Below are 20,485 nucleotides of genomic sequence, written 5' to 3' on the forward strand. Positions count from 1 at the left end.
TACATAATATATGTTATAGTTACATAACTAATAACTTAGTTATGTAGTTAAAAGTACATAACTAAAGGACTTCAGCACTTTGAGTACTTTGGGCTACTGGAGCAGTAAAAGTGTACAGTTCCAATGAAATTAAGTACTCCATAATTCCATAAATACTGAATACATTCTGGTTTGCTAGGTCTACATTGAAACTAACTTACATGTATATTCAATGGTATAGCTTTAGTTTATGTACTGTATTGCTTTTGTTTAGCTAAGAAGCTCAGTCTGTGGCAGATAACACAAATGATTAATCATATTGCTGAGCTCACAGCAAATATCCAGATTTAATGAGTTTTTACCCACATTTAAATGCCAAGCCTTTTTGTATATACTGTTAAGGCCCCGTTGGAGAGAGGCAAATTAAAAAGATTATATATTCTACACTGTAATGCAAAAATATTACTGTAAAATGGCTCATTGAAGGGTGCCGACAGCGTTCTGAGTTTTAAATTCCTAGCAGGCTTTGGGATTTTTTCCAATAGTACGTTCGAAAATTCGATGTCTCGGCCCTGGAGCGGCCGCGCATGCGCGGCCCGGGCGGATGCGCAGGTCGCGTGAGGGGCGGGCGCGCGGGGCCGGCCCCGACATGGCCGCGTACCTGCAGTGGCGCCGGTTCGTCTTCTTCGACAGGGAGACGGTGAGGGAGCCGTCGGCGCCCGATGGAGCCGCTGCGAAGCCTTTCGCACTGCCCCCGGGCATCGCGGTCTGCGACTCGGGCCGGGGAAGCCTCGTGTTCGGAGATATCCTGTGTGGAGCCGGGCGCTGTGGCCTGCCAGGGTCTCGGTGGAGCCGAGGCTGCTCGGCAGGCGAGTTCTGGGCGCTTCTAGCGCGGGCCGGAGGCTCCTCCGGCCTTGGGAATGCGGCAGCTTTGTGCTGTCGGCTGTGCTCGCTTTAAAAAAAAAAAAAAACAAAGCGCCGCTGGATGTGTTGGTGCTCCGGGCTCTGGGGTTGCTCTGCAGAAGGATTTGCTGTAACTCTATCAGGAGTCAGCAAAAGGCGTGCAGATTCTTGTACGGTTGGAAGTGTGGGGCTTTTTTTTTTGGTGCCCTTATGAGCCTTAACTGTGATCTAAATATGGAAGGTCAGATTTGGTTTTTGCCTCGCTCCCTTCAACTCAGCAGTTTCCAAGCTTACAAGCTAAGGGTGACACATCTGTACCAGCTGAAGCAGCACAGTATCCTGGTTTCTATTGGTGAGGATGAAGAAGGTATAAATCCTTTGGTGAGTTAAATGATGAAAAGAGGAAAATGCATTTGTAATATGGTTCTTTCTTAAAGATTATTGTGATGATCTCAGTTGCCCTTTCTTACCTTAAGTAGCTTCTTCATTCTAAGTCCTATAACATTTTGATGCCAGGTCATGGCCTACTAATGCCCCATGTTTTGCTTATGCCAGATCATCGTTGTTTGTAGGTGAAAGTCTGGAACCTGGAGAAACGAGATGGTGGTAATCCTCTTTGCACAAGAATTTTTCCAGCAATACCAGGTAACAAGCCCACGGTTGTGTCCTGCCTAACTGTCCACGAGAATCTTAATTTCATGGCTATCGGTAAGTAAAGTTGAACTATAACAGCTTAAGAAAAATATTACGGACTTTACTGATGGGTGAGGAACATGAATAGATAATAAAAAAACCACTACAGAAGGTCCTGATGATCTTTCTTCTCACTCAGTTGTTGCATTATCCTCATAGAGGTATTGCGTATCTTGTGCTATCCTAGAGCTCAAGAGATAAATGCATAACTTTAACCTGAGTGTATAATTTACACCAATAACTTTGATACTCGGAAACACTTATTTTTAGTTGATGTTCTCTTTTCCCTGCCAGTTGGTAAGGCTACATATTTATTGAACTTGGTACTAAACTTAGCTTCTCTTGGTACAGGAAAAGACGTGAGTTTTGTGATACTTAATGTTACAGAGATACTTTTTCAAGCTTGTTATGCAAACCTTTTTTCAAAGAAAAAAGCAAATTTCCCTTTCTGGATTTGACCGTTCCTTGGTAATGTTTCTTGCTTAACTCTTCTGACAGAATAAGAGCAGTAATGTTGTGAGATTACAAGTAGTTTCAGCTGACTTGGTCCCTACACTGAAATCAAAAAAGCTTTCCCTGTGTGTATGGTGGCCTTCAACCCTGGAACAGCTTACAAGACTGGGGCTATTGGCAAGTTATGAAGACTGTGTGTTTTACTCCCTCTTAAAAAATCTCCCTCTGGTCTTTTTTGCACTGTGTAGTATATTTTGAATAAGCAAGGGACTTGAAATTATTGTTACAGTTGCAGTATGGGAAGGCCATTTATGGAACAAAATAGGACAGAGTCAAACAAAATTAATGTGCTCATGAAATTTGTATGTGGAAAGCAAGTTAACCCTTGCTGAACAGTGCTATCCTGTGTGCAGTTGTGTGACAGCTCTGAACTGTAACTGGAGCAGTGGGGAGTGATTTGGCAAAGACTGACTTGACATGAGAACCTGTGGCAAGCCATTGCATTATACCATGCTAGTGAGTGTGCTGTTGTTGCTGACTGGAGCCTCCCTAACTTAGGCTGGATAAAATTTCAGGTGTGTTGTATAAGTAATAATTCAGTCTGTCCGCTTCACCAGGTTTTGCAGATGGGAGTGTTGTACTTACTAAAGGAGACATCACTCGGGATCGGCATAGTAAGACCCAGATCCTACATGAAGGTAGTTACCCCGTTACTGGCCTTGCTTTTCGACAGTCTGGCAAAACAACACATCTATTTGTGGTGACCACAGAGAACATCCAGGTGAGAAGCTAGCTGAAGAAAATGTGACTCTGACTTGCAAATTCTGTTGGTTTCAGAGTCTAGTTCAGAGTGATCCTCAAACCCTCGAGTTTCCTCTGTAGTCTTATATGCTTTCAGTGAAAGACTATCCTCGCCTGGAGCTGGACACTCACGGTTGTGGATTGCGCTGTTCGTCTCTCAGTGACCCCTCCCAGGATCTCCAGTTCATTGTGGCAGGAAATGAATGTGTGTACCTTTACCAACCAGATGAACGTGGCCCCTGCTTTGCCTTCGAGGGACAAAAGCTGATTGTTCACTGGTATCGGGGGTACCTCATCATTGTCTCCAAGGACCGAAAGACTTCCCCGAAGTAGGGCTCCTTGAAACAGATGAATTCTTTTTGCTTATGCAGCTTCATGCTTTTTGTCTTTCTCCTTCTCCCCTGTGAAGCTTTGCTCCTGGGGGCAGATTGCAACTCTGTCAGATATTGTTGAGATTCATCTCGACCTGTATCTTGATTAACTTCCATTGCGAGAGTAGCACAATTAAATGTGCTGATTAAGGGGGAATTTTTTTCTAGTCCTGTGAAATTCTCAGTGTAGCAGGATGATGAAATTTGAATATAAATACTTGGTGGTTTCCCTCAGGATCCACTTAGTTTAATTGCCTAAATAAATTCTGTCTTGCTTTCTATACATCCCTAGTTTGAACAGGTATCAAGATTTCAAGTTATGTTCTTCTTGTTTTCTAAAACGTTCTTCTGCTCTCCAGATCAGAATTTGCTGGGAATGAGGCACAGAATTCAGACAAACAAGTCCTGAATATCTATGACTTGTGCAACAAATTCATTGCATACAACTCAATCTTTGATGATATAGTGGATGTTCTGGCAGAGTGGGGATCTCTCTATGTACTGACCAGAGATGGGAAGATCCACGTACTGCAGGAGAAGGATACACAAACCAAACTCGAGGCATGTAAATTTGTTTTCTTATTAGTCTCTGCCTTATGTCTGTAAGATTGTACTGGCTCTGCAGATTGAAAAATTGAGCCATTCAGGTAAGTGAATTACATAACAAGCAATCAAATAGCTCTTTGGTATAGCCAGTGTTGTAAGACAATTGGTATCTAAAGGCCTAAGCGCATGTATGCACTAAGATAAAGAAACAACTTGTTTTCCAGGTGTGTTTGAACTTGTTTTGTGGGGTGGTACTTCTCTTACACTGTTCTTACCATGTATTTAACAGATGCTGTTCAGAAAGAACTTATTTGAAATGGCCATTAACCTGGCCAAGAGCCACCACTTGGACAGCGATGGTTTGTCAGAGATTTTCCGGCAGTATGGCGATCATCTCTATAACAAGGGAAACCATGATGGAGCCATCCAGCAGTATATCCGGTAGGTGGGAGTTCTATGGAGCTGTGATGTTGTAGTACAGGTAGGAGCAACATAGGCCTTGATTTCTGTTTCAGCCCAGGAATAAAAAGAGTCCAAAAATTATGACTTGAGGTGAAAATTGTACCTGTACAGAGAAAGATTCTGTACCTGAGGTGAAAATTCTACCTGTATAGAGTCAAGTGAGACTAAAAGTCTTTGAACAAGGTCCTTGAAAATCACTTTGTATACCTTTTGATAAAGTTCTTCTCTTTGATCATATTTTCACATGAATAATGTACGCCCATTGGGATGGACTGGGGACTGATGACATCATTAGAAAGAAGGGATCACTGTGCAAGATAGATGATGGAATTTGACCATGTATGGCAGTCTTCTTGGAAAGTACTCAAACAGCAAAGAGTTCAGTGTTAGTTTTAAAACATCTAGGGTTTTTTAAAACTAGAACTTGGAGCAGCCTTGTTTTGGGCTTACTGAAACTTCATGTTCAATTTTTAAAATGCCACAAAGTGTTACATTATTTTGGAGCTGATGCTCCAGAGTCCCTGACATCTAGTGAGAGTCAGCATGTCTTTTTACCTTGACTTTCTTTAACTCTCAAAGTAACTGTGGCTAAACTGTTCCATGTTTAGAGCATAAGCATTTAAAGCTGACTTTGAGTTATGTGACTGAAATGAAGGAAAATGTAGCTTTTGTTCCTTTCTTTTTTTGGCTTCCCAGTTTGTTGTGCTCAGAGCCTAATCTGTCTTCTCACTGCCACCTTTAAGGGAAGATTAACTCTTTGTATGCTGTCATGGTTGTCCTGATCAAGGCCTTTGTATCGGTGTGTGTGCAGATGGGTTGTCTTACACCATAACTAGGTGTTGCTTCTGATGCATAGCTAAGCAGTCCCAAGAGGGTTAGTACCTACTGAAGTTAAGGCTTCACTGTGTTCTGTTGTTAATTTATCCATTTATTTTGATTTCATGAGTATACAATATCTTGTAACATGACTCTTCCCCTCACAGAACTATAGGGAAGCTAGAACCATCGTATGTTATTCGGAAATTCCTGGATGCTCAGCGTATCCACAACCTTACTGCTTATCTACAGATGCTCCATCTGCAGTCCCTGGCCAATGCAGACCACACTACACTTCTGCTGAATTGCTATACCAAACTCAAAGACAGCTCCAAACTGGAAGAGTTCATTAAGGTACTGGGAGATGTGGAATCATGCTCCATTTTTGTGTCATCATAATAATTAAAAAGGGGCTGTGGTGACATTGTAAATTCCCTCCTCTATGACTGTTAAGAGAGAGAATAATGAATTTAGCGCTCAGTACCCTGGTTTTTGTTTATTTCCAAGCTCTTGCTTACTTTCTCAGTTTGGTTGGTTTGCCATCTGGGTCTGGAGTGTGCTTGCTTCTGTCAGTGCAACTGGCAAGCAAATGAGAAGTGCTTAGACTCCTTCCTTTATGCATGGGTGATTTTCCCTTGCATGAGAGGTACCATGATTGTCCCTGCTCATGTTTTCCTCCTCTGACTTGAATGATTACTGCTTCTGGACTGTTAGAATTTTTCTGAGGGACCATCTCTCTGCTTTTGTTCTTGGAGACGAGTGAGAGTGAGGTCCACTTTGATGTGGAAACGGCTATCAAGGTGCTTCGCCAAGCTGGTTACTACTCCCATGCTGTGTACCTGGCAGAGAAGCATGAGCATCATGAATGGTACCTCAAAATCCAGTTAGAGGACATCAAGGTGAGGAGACATACCTGCACATGTGTTCTTACTGGGGAGAATACCAATTCTTTAGCCTCCTCTTTAGTGAGAATATAATTTCACTGACCTCTTTGCTGAGGATAGCATGCTGATGAGAGCAGCAGCAACAATACTCGTTGCTGTTGGTGTGTTGCCTTTCTGCTTTTGGTTTGTGTGTTAGACTAGATGGGGAAATCAGAAGATCTTGTTTTCTTTCTGATGCCGCTTTTTACAGTGCTCTTTAAGAGGAGCAAGAGTGCTTAGTTGAGGATTCATCTAAATGTTTGCCCCAGGCTGTATCCAGTCTTTGTCCCTGAGGAGGAAGATGAGCAGGAATAGTGAACTAGGTGATAATTCAGAGTAAATGGTATTTCTGGCATACTCACAGCATGTCTTCAATGCTTTCTGCCCTAAGCTCAAAGTAGAGAGCAGAGGCCAGTGTCCTGTGATTGTTTTGTTGTCTGTCTTCACAGAACTACCAAGAGGCATTGCACTACATTGGAAAACTGCCATTTGAACAGGCAGAGAGTAACATGAAGCGATATGGTAAAATCCTTATGCACCATGTCCCTAATGAGACCACTGAATTGCTGAAGATCCTTTGCACTGATTACCATCCCTCGGGAGGTAATGAGTGCCCTGGGATGCTAGAAGGAAAAAAGGTATGGTTTGTGCTGACTGAGAGCTGTTGCTCTGCAGTAGTAACTTTGCTACTGCAGGGTGCTTCTGCATGCCTTGTGTTGTAATCCTGATGTTTTAGGTATAACGAGAATTATAACTTAATAAACTCTGCTCAGGTGAGACCCCACCTGGAATACTGTGTCTGGCTCTGGAACCCTTAGCACATGGATGTTTTGGAGTAGGTCCAGAGGAGGCTATAAAAATGATCGGAGGGATGGAACACAGCTGCTCTGAAGAAAGGCTGAGTGAGCTGGGCTTGCCCAGTCTGGATAAAGGAAGGCTTCAGGGAGACCTCATTGCAGCTTTTCAGTACTCGAAAGAGTTTTATAGGAAAGATGAGGACAAACTTTTTTACAGGGCTCGTTTTGATGCTACCAGAGGTAATAATTTTAAAGTAAAAGAGGGCAGATTTAGACTAGATAGAAGTAAGAAACTTTTTATAATGAGGCTGGTGAAACACTGAACCAGGTTGCCCAGAGAGTTGGCAGATAGCCCCATCCCTGGAAACACTCAAGTCAGGTTGGATGAGGACCTGAGCAACCTGATGAAATGGAAGATGTCTCAGCTCTCTGCAGAAGTATTGGACTAGATGGCTTTTAAAGATCCCTTCCCACTCAAACTATTCAACAATTCTATGAGAAGCCCCATTCTGATGTACTGGTAGTCCCAGAGGCAGGGGACCTCTTAAAGTTATTGCTCAGGATTGATCTTTGATGTTGTTGACATCCTGTATTGTGCTGTATCTGTCCTGTCTGAGGCTCTGGAAATGAACATTCCTCATGGCAGGAAGGAAGCACTAGTGTGGCTTGAGACTGATGTGGGTGCTTGTCTTTTTGTGACTGTTTTACAGGCTAATTCGGAGGAGTTCATCCCCATCTTTGCAAACAATTCCCGGGAACTGAAAGCTTTTCTGGAGCACATGACTGAGGTGCAGGCTGACTCTCCACAGGGTGTCTATGACACTTTACTGGAACTTCGGTTGCAGAACTGGGCACATGAACAAGATGAGCAGGTTTGAGCCCCTCCAGCATTGTGTTTTGAGGGAAAGGTTTGGTGTCTGTGAGTTGTATTTGCATTCCTGCAATGCCCTTTCCAGCTGGGCATTGACAACATGAGGCAGTACATATGCTGTGCTGGACAAATAGCACAGAAATGGGAAAGCAGCCTAATATCTGGGAGAATATTCCCTACAGGATGGCTGAGCTTGTTTTGTTTGTATGTCTTTTAAGGACAGATTCCAGACAATACAGTCTCTGTGAGCAGATGGCTTGCCCACAAAAGTATCTTTACTTGCTTGCCTGGATCTGTGAGGGTGTTGGCTGTTTGGGCAAAGAAAATAATGTTCTGTTTGCTTAAAAGGGTTAAAGAGCAAGTACCAAAACTGACTTGCCACAAAAGTGCTCCAGATTGTTGAGTCTTAGTATGCAAAATAGTGTGTAGGTGGGTGTGCCTGGGTTCCTCTTCTTGACCTCTCCCACTTTTTTGTAGACCAAGGAGAAGTTGCACGATGAAGCCCTCACCCTCCTGAAGAGCGGAAGGTTCAAGACAGTCTTTGATAAGGCCTTGGTCTTATGTCAGATGCACAATTTCAAGGATGGTGTTCTCTATCTCTATGAGCAGGGCAAACTGTGAGTGTTACTCTTGTCTTTACTTGCTACTCTAGAGTCCTGTGCTTCCCCTCTTGCCCCCAGTACACCAATTTCTGAGCCATAAATGTCTACCATTAATGGTAGTGACCTCAAGATGGGCATGGTAGATGATTGCTCTGCAGTACCTCACTGTTGAAGCAAGGCAGTTATATAGAGTGAAAAAAATACTTGTGTTTGTCTTCTGTGTGAGTCCAGGGATTACATGGCTGGGTGAAAACCTAAGGTCCCTACAAAATCTCAAGGGGCGAGGTGGATTGTTGCAGCTGATGAGTCTTTCTCCCATAGTTTCCAACAGATCATGCACTACCACATGCAAAATGAGCAGTACAAGAAGGTGATTGAGGTGTGCGAGTTGTATGGCGACCAAGAGGCTTGTCTCTGGGAACAGGCTCTTAGCTACTTTGCACGGAAGGAGGAGAACTGCAAGGAGTATATTGCTGCAGTGCTGAAACACATTGAGAACAAGAATCTTATGCCTCCACTGCTTGGTAATGACATGTGACATTAAACCCTCAGCCTCCCCTGCCATAAAACCACAACCCAAGCAAAAACCAGAAAAACAAACCACAAAAGACTCCAACCCAGACTAGTTTGTAGTGCTTTCTGTAGATCAGACATTAGAAGAATCAATTAAATTAGAGCCTACCATTTGAAGTAATAACCTGCTCCATAGGGAAAAATGATGTCAGTCACAGCTCCCTAGTTAGGGAGAAAGATCTGCAGTATCAGTGGAATGTCTCATACATGATTGCTGTGGGGCAGTGCAGGGTGTGCTGAAACTTCTGTTGAGCCTTGGTGGAGAACTAAAATCCAATCCACTACTAGATCCTTCCTTTGTCCCTTTGGTCTGAGTTATCCAGACATGCTCCCAGTCGCCCATTTTGGGAAATGATCAGACTGAAAGAGAATCTTTAAGTGAGCTCTTCCGATTCCACGAGAATGCCAGCTGCTTTTGCCTGTAAGTGGCCTGTCCCAGGAAAGCAGTCTGCCCTGGCAGTACAAGTATAGCTGCAGTTTTTGTGCTTGTGTTTAAACTAACATCTCAGTTCCTCTCAGTTGTGCAGACTCTGGCTCATAACTCCACAGCCACCCTGTCTGTGATTAAGGATTATCTTGTCAACAAGCTGCAGAAGCAAAGCCAGCAGATACAGCAGGATGAGCAGAGAATTCAGAAATACCGAGAAGAAACTACGAGGATCCGCCTGGAAATTGAAGAGCTAAAAGAAAGGTGCAGGACTGTGTGCTGTCTTGTCTAGTGCTATTCAAGGACAGAACTACTGTTTTCTTTTAGTAAGGTGTAGTTTGTCTTTCTCATGCTTCTCCATCTTGTCACTCAGTCCCAAGATTTTTCAGAAGACCAAGTGTAGCATTTGCACCGGTGCATTGGAGCTCCCTTCAGTCCACTTCCTCTGCGGTCATTCCTTTCACCAGCACTGCTTTGAAAGCTACTCTGAGAGTGATTCAGAATGTCCTACTTGCATGCCAGAAAATCGCAAAGTGATGGACATGATCCGAGCCCAGGAGCAGAAGAGAGATCTGCATGACCAGTTTCAGCATCAGGTAAGGTAACGTTGCCTGTCTTACCAAGTTGAAATAAGTAGAGTTTAGATTTGTTTACAGACCTGTAAATGGAGGCTGGTAGAGACAGGTAAGGCTTGGAAGTATTTTGTAAAGAAGGTTATGTTAACTGGATAATGAGGCGTTAGACCCTAGGGTGAGTGCATTGTGTAAAGAGCATGAAGAGTCATTGTTGGCTCTATGAAGGTGAAAGAGAGACTCTATCCTCACCTGGAAAATGTTAACACATGTGGAAACTAGAGCATTTGAGGCACTCACCTTCCTGCTTAATTCTGTTGCTCATTACCTCCTCGGTGCATGGCTCAGAAGTGGCATTGAAAGAGGATCTGGAACATCCAGTGTCAGAAAATCTAGCAGGTTTTTCTGCTACATCTAGCCCCTGCATGGACTGAGCCAATTGTCAGGGACTGACATGAGCTGCCCTGTCCACTAAACCAGAGGAGAAGGAAAGGGGGCTTAGAAGCAAGAGGCTCTGGAGGCTTTTGCTGATGATTCTGCTTTGTGTCTGGCAGCTCAAGTGTTCAAATGATGGCTTCTCAGTCGTTGCTGACTACTTTGGTCGCGGTGTCTTCAATAAGCTCACCCTGATCACGGACTTGCCCTCGGGAAAGACCGCTACAACCATCGAGGCTGGTCTGCAGCGGGAGCTGCTCATCCACAGCAAACGCAGTACCTGACTGCAGGCCGTGTCCACACGCCCTCTCGTGTTGTACGGGGATCCCCGCCGTGTCCTCGGCCCCCTGTGTTTGGCTTCGTCCCTTGTCCCTCAATAAACCCGAGTGGCCGGAGCGCCGCGGCCTCACTGACCGGCCGGCGGGGCGGGGCGGGGCGGGCGCGCGGGGCGGGCGCGCGGGGCGGGGCCGGGGGCGGGGCGGGCGCGCGGGGCGGGGCCTGGGGCGCGGGGCGGGCGCGCGGGGCGGGCGCGCGGGGCGGGCGCGCGGGGCGGGCGCGCGGGGCGGGCGCGCGGGGCGGGCGCGCGGGGCGGGCGCGCGGGGCGGGCGCGCGGGGCGGGGCTTTCCCCGCGCCGGCCGCTCACAAGGCGAGGCCGCGGTCACGTGGGGGGCGGGTGCGGGCGCTGAGGGCCGGAGGTGATGGCGGAGCTGGCGGCGCCGGGCGTGGGCCTGGGACGAGAGGATGCTGGCGGGGGCGCCGGCCGAGCGGGTGGCGACCCGTTGCTGCCGCAGAAAGAGAACGGCGTGGATGGCAGAGCGATCCGCGTGGGCACCCGCCGGAGCCAGGTAGGCAGCGGCGGGGTTGGGGTGCGGGGAGTGCTCCCGCCGGGGCACCCGGCTCGTCCCGGGCGGCGCAGGGTCTGCGTGCTTCTCGGGGCTGAGGAGCAGCCTGAGCTTCCTGAGTTCCCCTTTCGACTCCTGCCGTGGAATTCCGGGAAGAAGTTCGGAGAGCCCTTCCTTCGGAGCCCAGGGGACGGGCCGCTCCAGTAGCGCTGTCGCGGTGCAGGGGCCGGGGGCCACGGCGCGGGTCTCTCCCTGTCTGGCTGCGACCAACTTGAAAATTCTGTGGAGCTCTTGTACGGAAACCCCCCAATAACTGATGCTTGCAGCCCGCTCAAAGGCCAGGGAAGGGACATAGCCACAGATAGAGAAGGTATCTGTCGCCAGCGGGCTAGAGTAGGGAGGAGCAGCCTCGCAAAGAGAGATAAGCGACCCTCAGGCCTTTGCACTGAGATAATCTCGTTCCTTTTGGTAGCACGTTCTAGGAAGAATTCCGTGCTGTCACAAAGGCACTTTATGTAGACATCAGGACAAGGGAGATAGCCGTGCATATATGCTATCTCATGTAATAACGTGTGGCTTTTGGGGCACTTTACAAAGGGAAGCAGCTACATACATTCATTGTACTTGTAGGGAACTGCAGTCCCGAGAACGACGTTAATTATCAAAGGGTCTTGAGCCCTTCGGTGGCAGAAAAGCTGAACCTCATCTGTAGTTGCTTGAGTCTGCTGCCACTTGCATGTGCAGAAAGATGATACACTAGTGATTGTATTTTACTTCTGGTTTTCTTATGCAATGGAATGTTCTTCATGCAGTTTACTACTTTGAGATTTGTTTCTTGCTGTACACGATGATGTAAGCTGTTACTTTTGTGTGTGTGTGTTTGTAGAACCTCAGACTAGGTCTTTGTTCTTATAGAAGGTAAGTAACTTGTATTTGACACTAACTGGATTTTCCCACCAGCTCAGTGAAATCATACTGGCTTCTCCCAAATGCAGTATTGGTAAAATTCATGTGCTTTGAAAAAGCAGGAGGCTTTAACCCTAGCTCAGTGTGCAATATGACTTGTTCTTTCATTGCTGAGCAACAGAATAATGGTTTTGCTTACTTTTCCGCCCACTTGTTGAGTGATCATCATTCAGCAGTTGTGTTGTTCTACATAGGTGAAACCAAGAAGTGAAAGCATGAGAATTGTGATCTGTAGGTTCCTATTGGGATCACTCTCCCTAACTTGATAAACTTACTGCAGTGTTTCATCATGCACCACAGTAATGGCTGGACATGGGAAGACTTTAGTCAATAAAAGAAGTTCTTCAGTGAAGTGTTCTGGTCATGATAGGTGTTCACACAGTTCAAGGAGTTTGTACTATGAGTCATTTAACTTGAGGCAACCTATTTCTAATGCTTTTGATTTAGAGAGAATGTACTGGTCATGCATGCCTGGCTGTGGGGGAATAGTAAAGCCTCCTTAGCTACTATATGGGCACTGTGCTCTTTCTTTAGGACTTTGTTTTCTGCTTCCTTGTAGCTGGCCCGGATTCAGACTGATAGTGTAGTTATGATGCTCCGTGAGCTATTCCCTGACCTCCACTTTGAGATTGGTAAGTTTTGTTTTTTGGATGTTGCCCTGGGGTAGATGGCAAGGAGCAGGAGCTAGTGGGTTATCTTCGTGTGCAAGAGGTGTGTGTAGAGTCAGGAGGAGGAGGTCTGTCTAAATTTATCTGCGAGTGCCGTTTGAGTTCAGTTCAGTTGTGTGGCTGAGCAACTGCTGCTGCTTGTTTCTTGTAGGGGAGATAAATGGATTTCATGAGCCCTTGATGATGTAAGTGCTGAGTGATGGATATGGTGTTGTGTTGCTCCCTTTGCAAACTTTGTATTGTTCTGGCTGCACCCCTCTGAGCATTAGGGGCATTTTCTGGTCTGGGGCTCAAAGCTTTCAACAGGAATAACAGGAGTTCAGCCGTGCACTGAAGAGAACTGCTTTACATGTGTTCTTTGGCACTCCAGAGACAGACCATGGCAGCTTCCTCTGGGTCAACTCTTCCCCAAACCAGCCCTCTTTCACTTTGCTTTTGTTTTTGAGGACCGTGAAAGACGTCTCAATTTCATTGCACTCAACTTGTCTTGAGTGCAATGTATTTCTAGAAGTGAGCTGCTCTTGTATTGAGCTTGAGTCAGTGTTCATACAGTAGTGTGTGACATTTTGCATGGATATTTTCAGCCTAAGCCCAGTACCTCACATTTTACCTGTACTGTCTCCGAGCAGTGGCCATGTCAACAACTGGGGACAAGATCTTGGACACAGCACTTTCCAAGGTAAAGGATCTTCCTTTATTCAAGAACTAATTGTATTTATGTTCTATTATCTCATGCTTCTTTTGTGATTTATTTTTTTCCTTTTGTGTGTAGATTGGAGAGAAGAGCCTCTTCACCAAAGAGCTGGAAAATGCACTTGAAAGAAATGAGTAAGAACTTACTGTTTTGTCTTTCTCCTTAGCATTTGGTGCTCTTTGGACACACTTGGCTTGCTGCATAGATGATCTAATTTCCTTCAGTCCTGGTACTTTTCAGACTAAAAAAAATAATCTTTTGATAAGTCACTGTCTTTTTTCCCCCTTTTTTTCTCTCTGCCCTGGGCTCAGGACATGTATTTTGAAGTGGAGCTGTTGTATCACTTGGTCTGCCCCAGTAACGTTTTCTTCTGTTACTTGTGTATTACATGCTGTAATACAGAGGGAGGCTGTAATCTCATATGATTACTGCTTATTAATATATTTTTTTAAAAAACACTCTTCTTATTGGTGGTAATGTCTTGCAAAACAGATTTATTGTCATCCTGTAAATGTTATTATTTATTAACTTATGCAAGCTAAATGTGCAGGAGAATTTGACATGGGCAAATTGTGCTGTGTTCTGTGCAGTTTGTCTCTACAAAAACCTTGCTTCAGATGCCTGAGCAGACAGAGATTACTGCTGGTTTCGTGGGTTTGAGGTGTTGGGGAATTTTTGGTGTGGTTTAATCTCTCTTTCTTTTCAATATTCTGAGGAGGGTTTCAGTAGTGTCTTAGTTAAAGTATGTTTAAAAACAAAGGTATTCTGCATCTCTGTCACACAGTTACATGAGCTATACCATCTGTTCTCCAATTACTATCCTCTAATTTTTAGGGTTGACCTTGTGGTTCACTCCCTGAAGGACCTGCCAACTTCTCTTCCTCCTGGCTTTACAATTGGTGCTGTCTGCAAGTAAGTGAGGACATGAGACTTGATTCTCGAGAGCTTTGCATTTTATAGTGTTGGTGAAGGAGAGCAAAGGCAGCGTAGGTTCTTTTAGATGTTCAGAGTTTCCTGTGATTGGTCTTCAAAACAATGGAAGCTCTAGTGGAACACTAGGGCTACCCTAGTGTTCCATAGCTGGCAGGTGTGCTGAAAATTCTTGCTCTCCATCTTGATGAGGAGGTATTTTTGAGCCAGAGGTAGTTCTTCTGGGAAATGATAGCAGAACTGTTGAGCGTACCAGCCTTGCCTTAAATGATGTGTCAGGCATTCTGCACTTGTGTTATTTTGCAGAAGGGAAAACCCGCTTGACGCTGTTGTCTTTCATCCCAAAAACTGTGGAAAAACACTGAGCCTCCTTCCTGAAAAGAGGTGAGTGGGAGAAGAAGGGGAAGACAGGTGCAAAAACAGAAGGGGTCAGTTGGTTGACATTTTACATTGGCAAGTCAGTCACCTCATTGCTTTATCCTGTAGTGGTTTTACACTGCCTTTTGTGAGCATTCCACACCTGGACCCACTTGCTAGAAAAAGTAACGCTGTGTCACAGGAATGAGGTTCATCTCTCAAGCCACCCTTGAGCGGCAATGCTTTCTCAAGTTAAAACCTTTCTTGCCACGCTCTCTAGAGTGAATTCCTGCTCCTTGGTGTTCTGCCTACTGCTGAGGAAAGCATACAGTGCAGATGGTGTGTGTGGTGCAGGATTTTGGCTTTCATGGACCTGAACTATGCTTCTGTTCTCACTCAGCTTATTCTGATTTCTTCCTTGTGTTTTTGGCATCACTTTCATGTGGTTTCTCCATTTTTAATGATCTGTCTTTCTGTAGAGATTATTGGAATCCTTTGTCTGAGACAGATGAGTAAAATTACTCAGATTAAGGTAGCTATTTGAAATAATTTTTTTTTATATATTAAAGTGAAATAAATAAACTAGCCATGACACAAAGACTTGTATTTCTGTGCATTTGGATAGCAGGAATATCGCATCTGATTTAGGTTTCAGGTTACCAAAAGGAGGAATCAGAAGGGCACATACTGATTTCTTCAGTCTCTTCAGCTGCATGAAGCTGAATCAGGGAAGGTTTAGGTTGGATATCGAGAAAAGGTTCATCACCCAGAGAATGGTTCAGCACTGGAACAGGTTCCTGTGGGAAGTGGTCACAGCACCAAGCCTGACAGAGCTCACAGAGTATTTGGACAGCCCTCTCAGGCACATGGTAGGATTCTTGGGGTGTCCTGCAAAGGGGTAGAAGTTGGAACTCAATGATCCTGATGGGTCCCTTCTAAATCAGCATATAATATAATTCTATAAAAAGAAGTGAACAGCATATAGCTTGAGAAAGGAAATGCCCAGACTTTCAGTTTTCTGTGGTTTCTAGTTATATACTCAAAGGTCCTCTGCTTACTCTGCATTTGTGTCTTTGATGAAGTTCCTCTGTTTTAGTCACTTCATCACTTAGTTGTCTGGCTCATTTTGGGGCAGTGGTGTCTTTTTTCTGTGAAAAATGTTGTCTTTCAATGAGGTTTCATACATCCTTGCAAGTGGCTGGGGACTGCTCATCAGAAGCATATTCTGTAAATTGGCTCCTTGGGAGTTGCTTCGGACATGCTTTATGCTGAACTTCACAGAGTGGTTTTCTTTCTTCTAAGGAGATATAAATAATTGACTGTTTTTCTGATCTTCATTTCAACTAAAAAAAAAAATACTATTTGTTTCCTTGAAATTTCTGTCATATATGTGGCTGGAGGTAACTGTTAGGAGTGTTCTGGATTTCAGTGATTATACTTTTCCTTGCAGTGTGATTGGAACCAGTTCACTTCGGAGAGCAGCTCAGCTCAAGAAGAAGTTCCCTCATTTAGAATTCAGGGATATTGTATCCTTTCCTGGCAAGTGTGGGAGCTGGGTAAAGCTGCAAAGAGGAAAGTACAACTTTGTGTAAAATCTAGATTTGAGGCTCATTTGTGCCACCTGACCTACAAGAACAAGCTGCTTCTTCAAAGGCTGTTCTCCACTACCCTGTTCTGAGGTGGGGTGGGGTAGTACTGTAACCATCCTGTCCTCTGCTTTCTCATGAGGCTGTGAAGAAGCAGCCAGCCTTGATCTAGCTGGGTGTTCAGCATACAGATTAATTGTATGTTTTGCAGTGTTTGAAAAACTGCATGACGGTGCCTCCGATGTGTTTGTCACGGGTGCGTGACCAAATGTTGCTGGGTTTCCAGTAACCCTGGATGCTGTTTGGACCATTAATTCCATTGTGGGTGGCTGACCTACTGAGAAAAGGCATTGTTACTTCCGTCCTAGGAGAAGAGTTCTTTGCAGTGCAGAAGGAATTGGGTGATAATAGTGTACTTCAGTGGTGTGCATATCTTTGTAGACTCAGCACTTGAATTAATATTCCATAATACATGGCAAGATTCTATTTTATGAAACGATTGTGCTTATTTAACACTTCTTTCAGGATGGTACTGACATTCTCATTTGGAGACTGTTGTATTCTGTACAGTCTGTAAAGACTCAACTGGTTGTAGAACTGTTATCCTGCCGTTTCTATGCTTGCTTAATCACTTCTACAGAGAGGAAACTTAAATACCCGTTTAAAGAAGCTAGATGAGAAGGAAGACTTCAGTGCCATCATCTTGGCTGCTGCTGGGCTGAAGAGAATGGGCTGGGAAAATCGCATTGGCCAGGTTAGGCGCAGCAAAGCAGAAAATAACATTCTCTGCTGAAATACCAACTGTTTGCTTTTCATACCTTGTGGTTCTCCTATCCAAGATAAGCATGCAAGCACCTGACTCCATTGCCATGATTTGATTTGAGGCACTTCTGGAAGGAGTGGTTGGGTTTTTTGGTTGGTTGTTTTTTTTCCTTCGTACAGAAAATTTTCATGTTCAGTTTTCCATGGTTCAGTAACAGTTTGTAATCTGATTGTCTTGTAGCACTTCATGGCACTCGTGTCTAGCAATGCAGCAGTGTGTAAGGCTGAGATTTTAGTGATTAGCTAAGTCACAAAGTGTTACACTCCAGTTGATGGAATGGACATTATCTCACTTTTGTGGTGGAAACACTGAGGCATGAGAAGGGAGAAGTGTCTTTGGTCTGACATGAAATCACTTAGTATTGGAGACAGGAATCTGGCTCTTATTTTCTACATTGTGAACAGTGCAACTTGAGTTAACTCTTGATTTTACTTTCTTCCAGCTCCTAAGCCCTGAAGATTGTCTGTATGCTGTCGGACAGGTACTTTACAACTTTTGTTCCTTAAAGGGCACTGAAAACCAGCTTTCAGTGAAAGTATGATATATCTGAGTAGTTAACTGTGCTGAAGACTTCTCATGTCTTCGTTATCAGAAAAGTACTTTGATCTCTTTTGTTGGCTGTTACACTCTTTGAGGCACAACTTGTTAGGAATCTGCTCTTCTACCCAGGTGTTAGGGGCTGGTTCCTATCAGTAAAAGAAAAAACAGTAAATGGGAAGGTAAAGCCACGCACATCTACACTGGGGCAACATGTATAGATATAACATAGATATAGATATAACATATAAGATATGGGGCAGGTTCTGGCAGGGTCAGTATTACGCTGCACCAGGATAACTGTGCTAAACCACTGCAGTGTCTTTGGTCTGTGATGCTCCCTCCTTTGTGCATGGTGTCCTGACTCCTGCAAGATGGAGCTGGAACACCTGCCTTGGAGCACATTCTTACTGCTCCTGTTTTTAGGTGGACAGACTGTTCCAGTCCATTCTGCCTGCATGGCTGAGCTTATGCAACTAATATCAAACTTGATAAACCTGATCACCAGTTAGTGATCACAAGTGACAAATCTGCACATTCAGTCTGAAAAAAGTAATTTTGATCATGCATTTGTCAAATACCTGCAGAGTTCTAGAATGGTTGAGGTGGCAGCATGATCTTTAACACTTGCCTGAATAAGTCCTGATCTTCTGTTTACAGCAGCTACTGTAGGACAACCCTACAGGCAGCGGAGTGTATCACAATTCATTTCTGTGAACATTGCTCCCTTAGTGAAAAGGGTCTGAGCCTCTGAGTTCTGTTCTGTGATCAATGCTGATGCATGAAGTTGAAGAACTATATTTTGTTGTGTGTTTTTTCTTCTAGGGTGCCTTAGCCGTGGAAGTTCGTGCCAAAGACCAAGAGATACTGAATATGGTATCTGCCCTGCATGATGCTGACACTGTGTTGTGCTGCATTGCTGAAAGAGCCTTTATGAAGCGTTTGGTAGGTCTGGCACCCTTCCTCTGCCTGCAGCAGTAAATACTGATCTGCTAGTTGACTTGATGCCATAATATGGAAAATCTGTAACACTTCTCTGAAACTGCAAAGGAGAGTACATCTGAATCAAAAAGGGCCAGAAGAGTGATGGGCAGTGTTGTGTGCTGCCTAAACTTTTCGAAGGCCTCTGCTTTCAATGTGTTGAGTAGGAACTTCAGTGTCAGCTGCTTTGTGTTTTAGGAGGGTGGATGTAGCGTCCCTGTTGCTGTCAACACCCTGCTGAAGGATGGCCAGGTGAGGAGTACTTTGTATTTTTCATGGATTATTTCTGAAAACCTTTTCCAAGTGTGTGCATGTTTCCATATCTTTTCCTGAAGCTAATTTCAGCAGGTATCTTTATAACCAGGTAGGGCAGATAGTCTCCTGACTTGACCCTTCTGTGTTTGTGTCCAAAGCAGGAGTGCAAGAATGGGTCAAGCTACTGAAGCTGTCTTTCAGAAAATTCCCTTAAATATTATACCAGATTCCCCTCTCCACCCCTGCTGCTTATTTCATGCTGTCCTGAGGTCTGAAAGTATTGCTTTTGACCCTACCAAACTTGTTTTTAGACAGTGGAATGTGGATAAGGAGGTGGGAAATTAGAAAAGAACTTTGGCATTTTCCTTGAGAAGTCATATCTTCGTATCTTCCCTAACAGGAAATACTTTTCTTGTATTATACCACTATTCATGCTGATCCCACTGCATGACAAAAGCCCTTCCCAACAGACTTAGCTTTGTATATTGGGTGTTTTTTTTAAAGAGGGGGTAGTTGGCTGCTTGTTTGTTAATGTGGTAATAATCCATTCTGTGTATTTTCTAAGTTGTATTTGACAGGAGCAGTCTACAGCTTGGATGGATCTGATAGCCTGAAGGAGACCATGCAGACCGGTGTTAGTTATCCCCATCAGGTACGGGAATTACGGTGCCTTCGAAATTCAAACCTGAAGCTAAATGACAAAAACCTGGCCTTTAGAAATGGATTATATTTGGTCTGTTTTCTTGTCAGCTGTAACAGCACACTGTTCTTGAGGTTCTTCAGACTAGGTTTTTCATGAGCATCTTAATTCCTTGCCTACTGTTTTCCTGCTGCCTTACTTTGAGGTGTTCGTATTTGCAGAATGAAGATGGACCAAATGATGATGTGCAGCATGTTGGCATCACAGCCAAGAATGTTCCTGGTCAGGCCCAGGAAGCTGCAGAGAACCTGGGTGTTGAACTAGCTAGTTTACTTCTGAGCAAGGGAGCAAAGCATATCCTTAGCGTGGCAAGGCAGCTCAATGATGCCCGCTGAACTTGGGGTGTGGCCAGCAGGAGTGCTACAATTCTAGCTACAAGTCTGTGCAGCTGCATCATGATCCTCTGGAGGGATTTATTTCAACATTCACACCAGTCTTGCCTGACATTTGGGTGCAAAAAACTTGAAATATGAAGCTAACTAACTTAAGTAGTTTCTGCTCTTCAGAGTTTTTATCCCTCTCCACATTTCTCTAAATTGTTAAGCGTCTTTATGAAGTATTGTCAACAACTTTTGTAGCTAGAGAACTGAAAGAAAAAAATTAAAAATAAAATAAAAGCCTTTAAGTGTTCAATTCCATTTAGGAGCAGAGTGCCTGTTGGGTTATAATCGGATACACAACTGCGCTGGTACTAAAATGCCGTACTGTGCTGAGTGTTTTCGGGAGTCATTATCTGGGCCTTTTCACTCACTGGATCACCAAAGGTTCCCATTAGATTCCTGATAGCATGTTCCTTATAGTAAAGGAGCAGAGATGCTACATTCACCCTTGGTCTTGGCAAAGGCTAATTACGTTCACCATTATACTAGCCAATTGGGTGGTATTAGATTGATACAATACATACATACACATATATATTAGA

At 44.4% G+C, this 20,485-nt stretch overlaps 2 protein-coding genes across 3 annotated transcripts; both read left to right on the top strand.

Annotated features, from left to right (window-relative positions):
- The first annotated feature begins 591 nt into the window (after positions 1–591).
- VPS11 (VPS11 core subunit of CORVET and HOPS complexes) lies at positions 592–10,619 on the top strand. Its single transcript, XM_077788057.1, has 16 exons — positions 592–789; positions 1,098–1,263; positions 1,455–1,590; positions 2,646–2,809; positions 2,911–3,158; positions 3,560–3,761; positions 4,036–4,187; positions 5,192–5,378; positions 5,780–5,923; positions 6,397–6,585; positions 7,455–7,616; positions 8,093–8,232; positions 8,539–8,741; positions 9,310–9,481; positions 9,591–9,813; positions 10,344–10,619. The coding sequence occupies exons 1-16, from the start codon at positions 629–631 to the stop codon at positions 10,506–10,508; spliced, it is 2,814 nt and encodes a 937-aa protein (XP_077644183.1). The 5' UTR covers positions 592–628; the 3' UTR covers positions 10,509–10,619.
- A 259-nt stretch (positions 10,620–10,878) lies between these two features.
- Positions 10,879–20,201, top strand: HMBS (hydroxymethylbilane synthase). Of its 2 annotated transcripts, none has more exons than XM_021530076.3 (13): positions 10,879–11,069; positions 12,592–12,664; positions 13,327–13,379; positions 13,473–13,528; positions 14,229–14,306; positions 14,631–14,708; positions 16,132–16,207; positions 16,908–17,021; positions 17,533–17,571; positions 18,453–18,572; positions 18,807–18,860; positions 19,429–19,515; positions 19,725–20,201. In XM_021530076.3, the coding sequence occupies exons 1-13, from the start codon at positions 10,923–10,925 to the stop codon at positions 19,896–19,898; spliced, it is 1,149 nt and encodes a 382-aa protein (XP_021385751.2). In that variant the 5' UTR covers positions 10,879–10,922; the 3' UTR covers positions 19,899–20,201. The 2 variants fall into 2 exon arrangements, with proteins under 2 accessions (XP_021385751.2, XP_021385752.2); XM_021530077.3 differs by having other exon boundaries at positions 13,330–13,379.
- The last annotated feature ends 284 nt before the right edge of the window (positions 20,202–20,485 follow it).

Source organism: Lonchura striata, chromosome 23, assembly GCF_046129695.1.
Source record: "Lonchura striata isolate bLonStr1 chromosome 23, bLonStr1.mat, whole genome shotgun sequence".
NCBI lineage: Eukaryota > Metazoa > Chordata > Aves > Passeriformes > Estrildidae > Lonchura > Lonchura striata.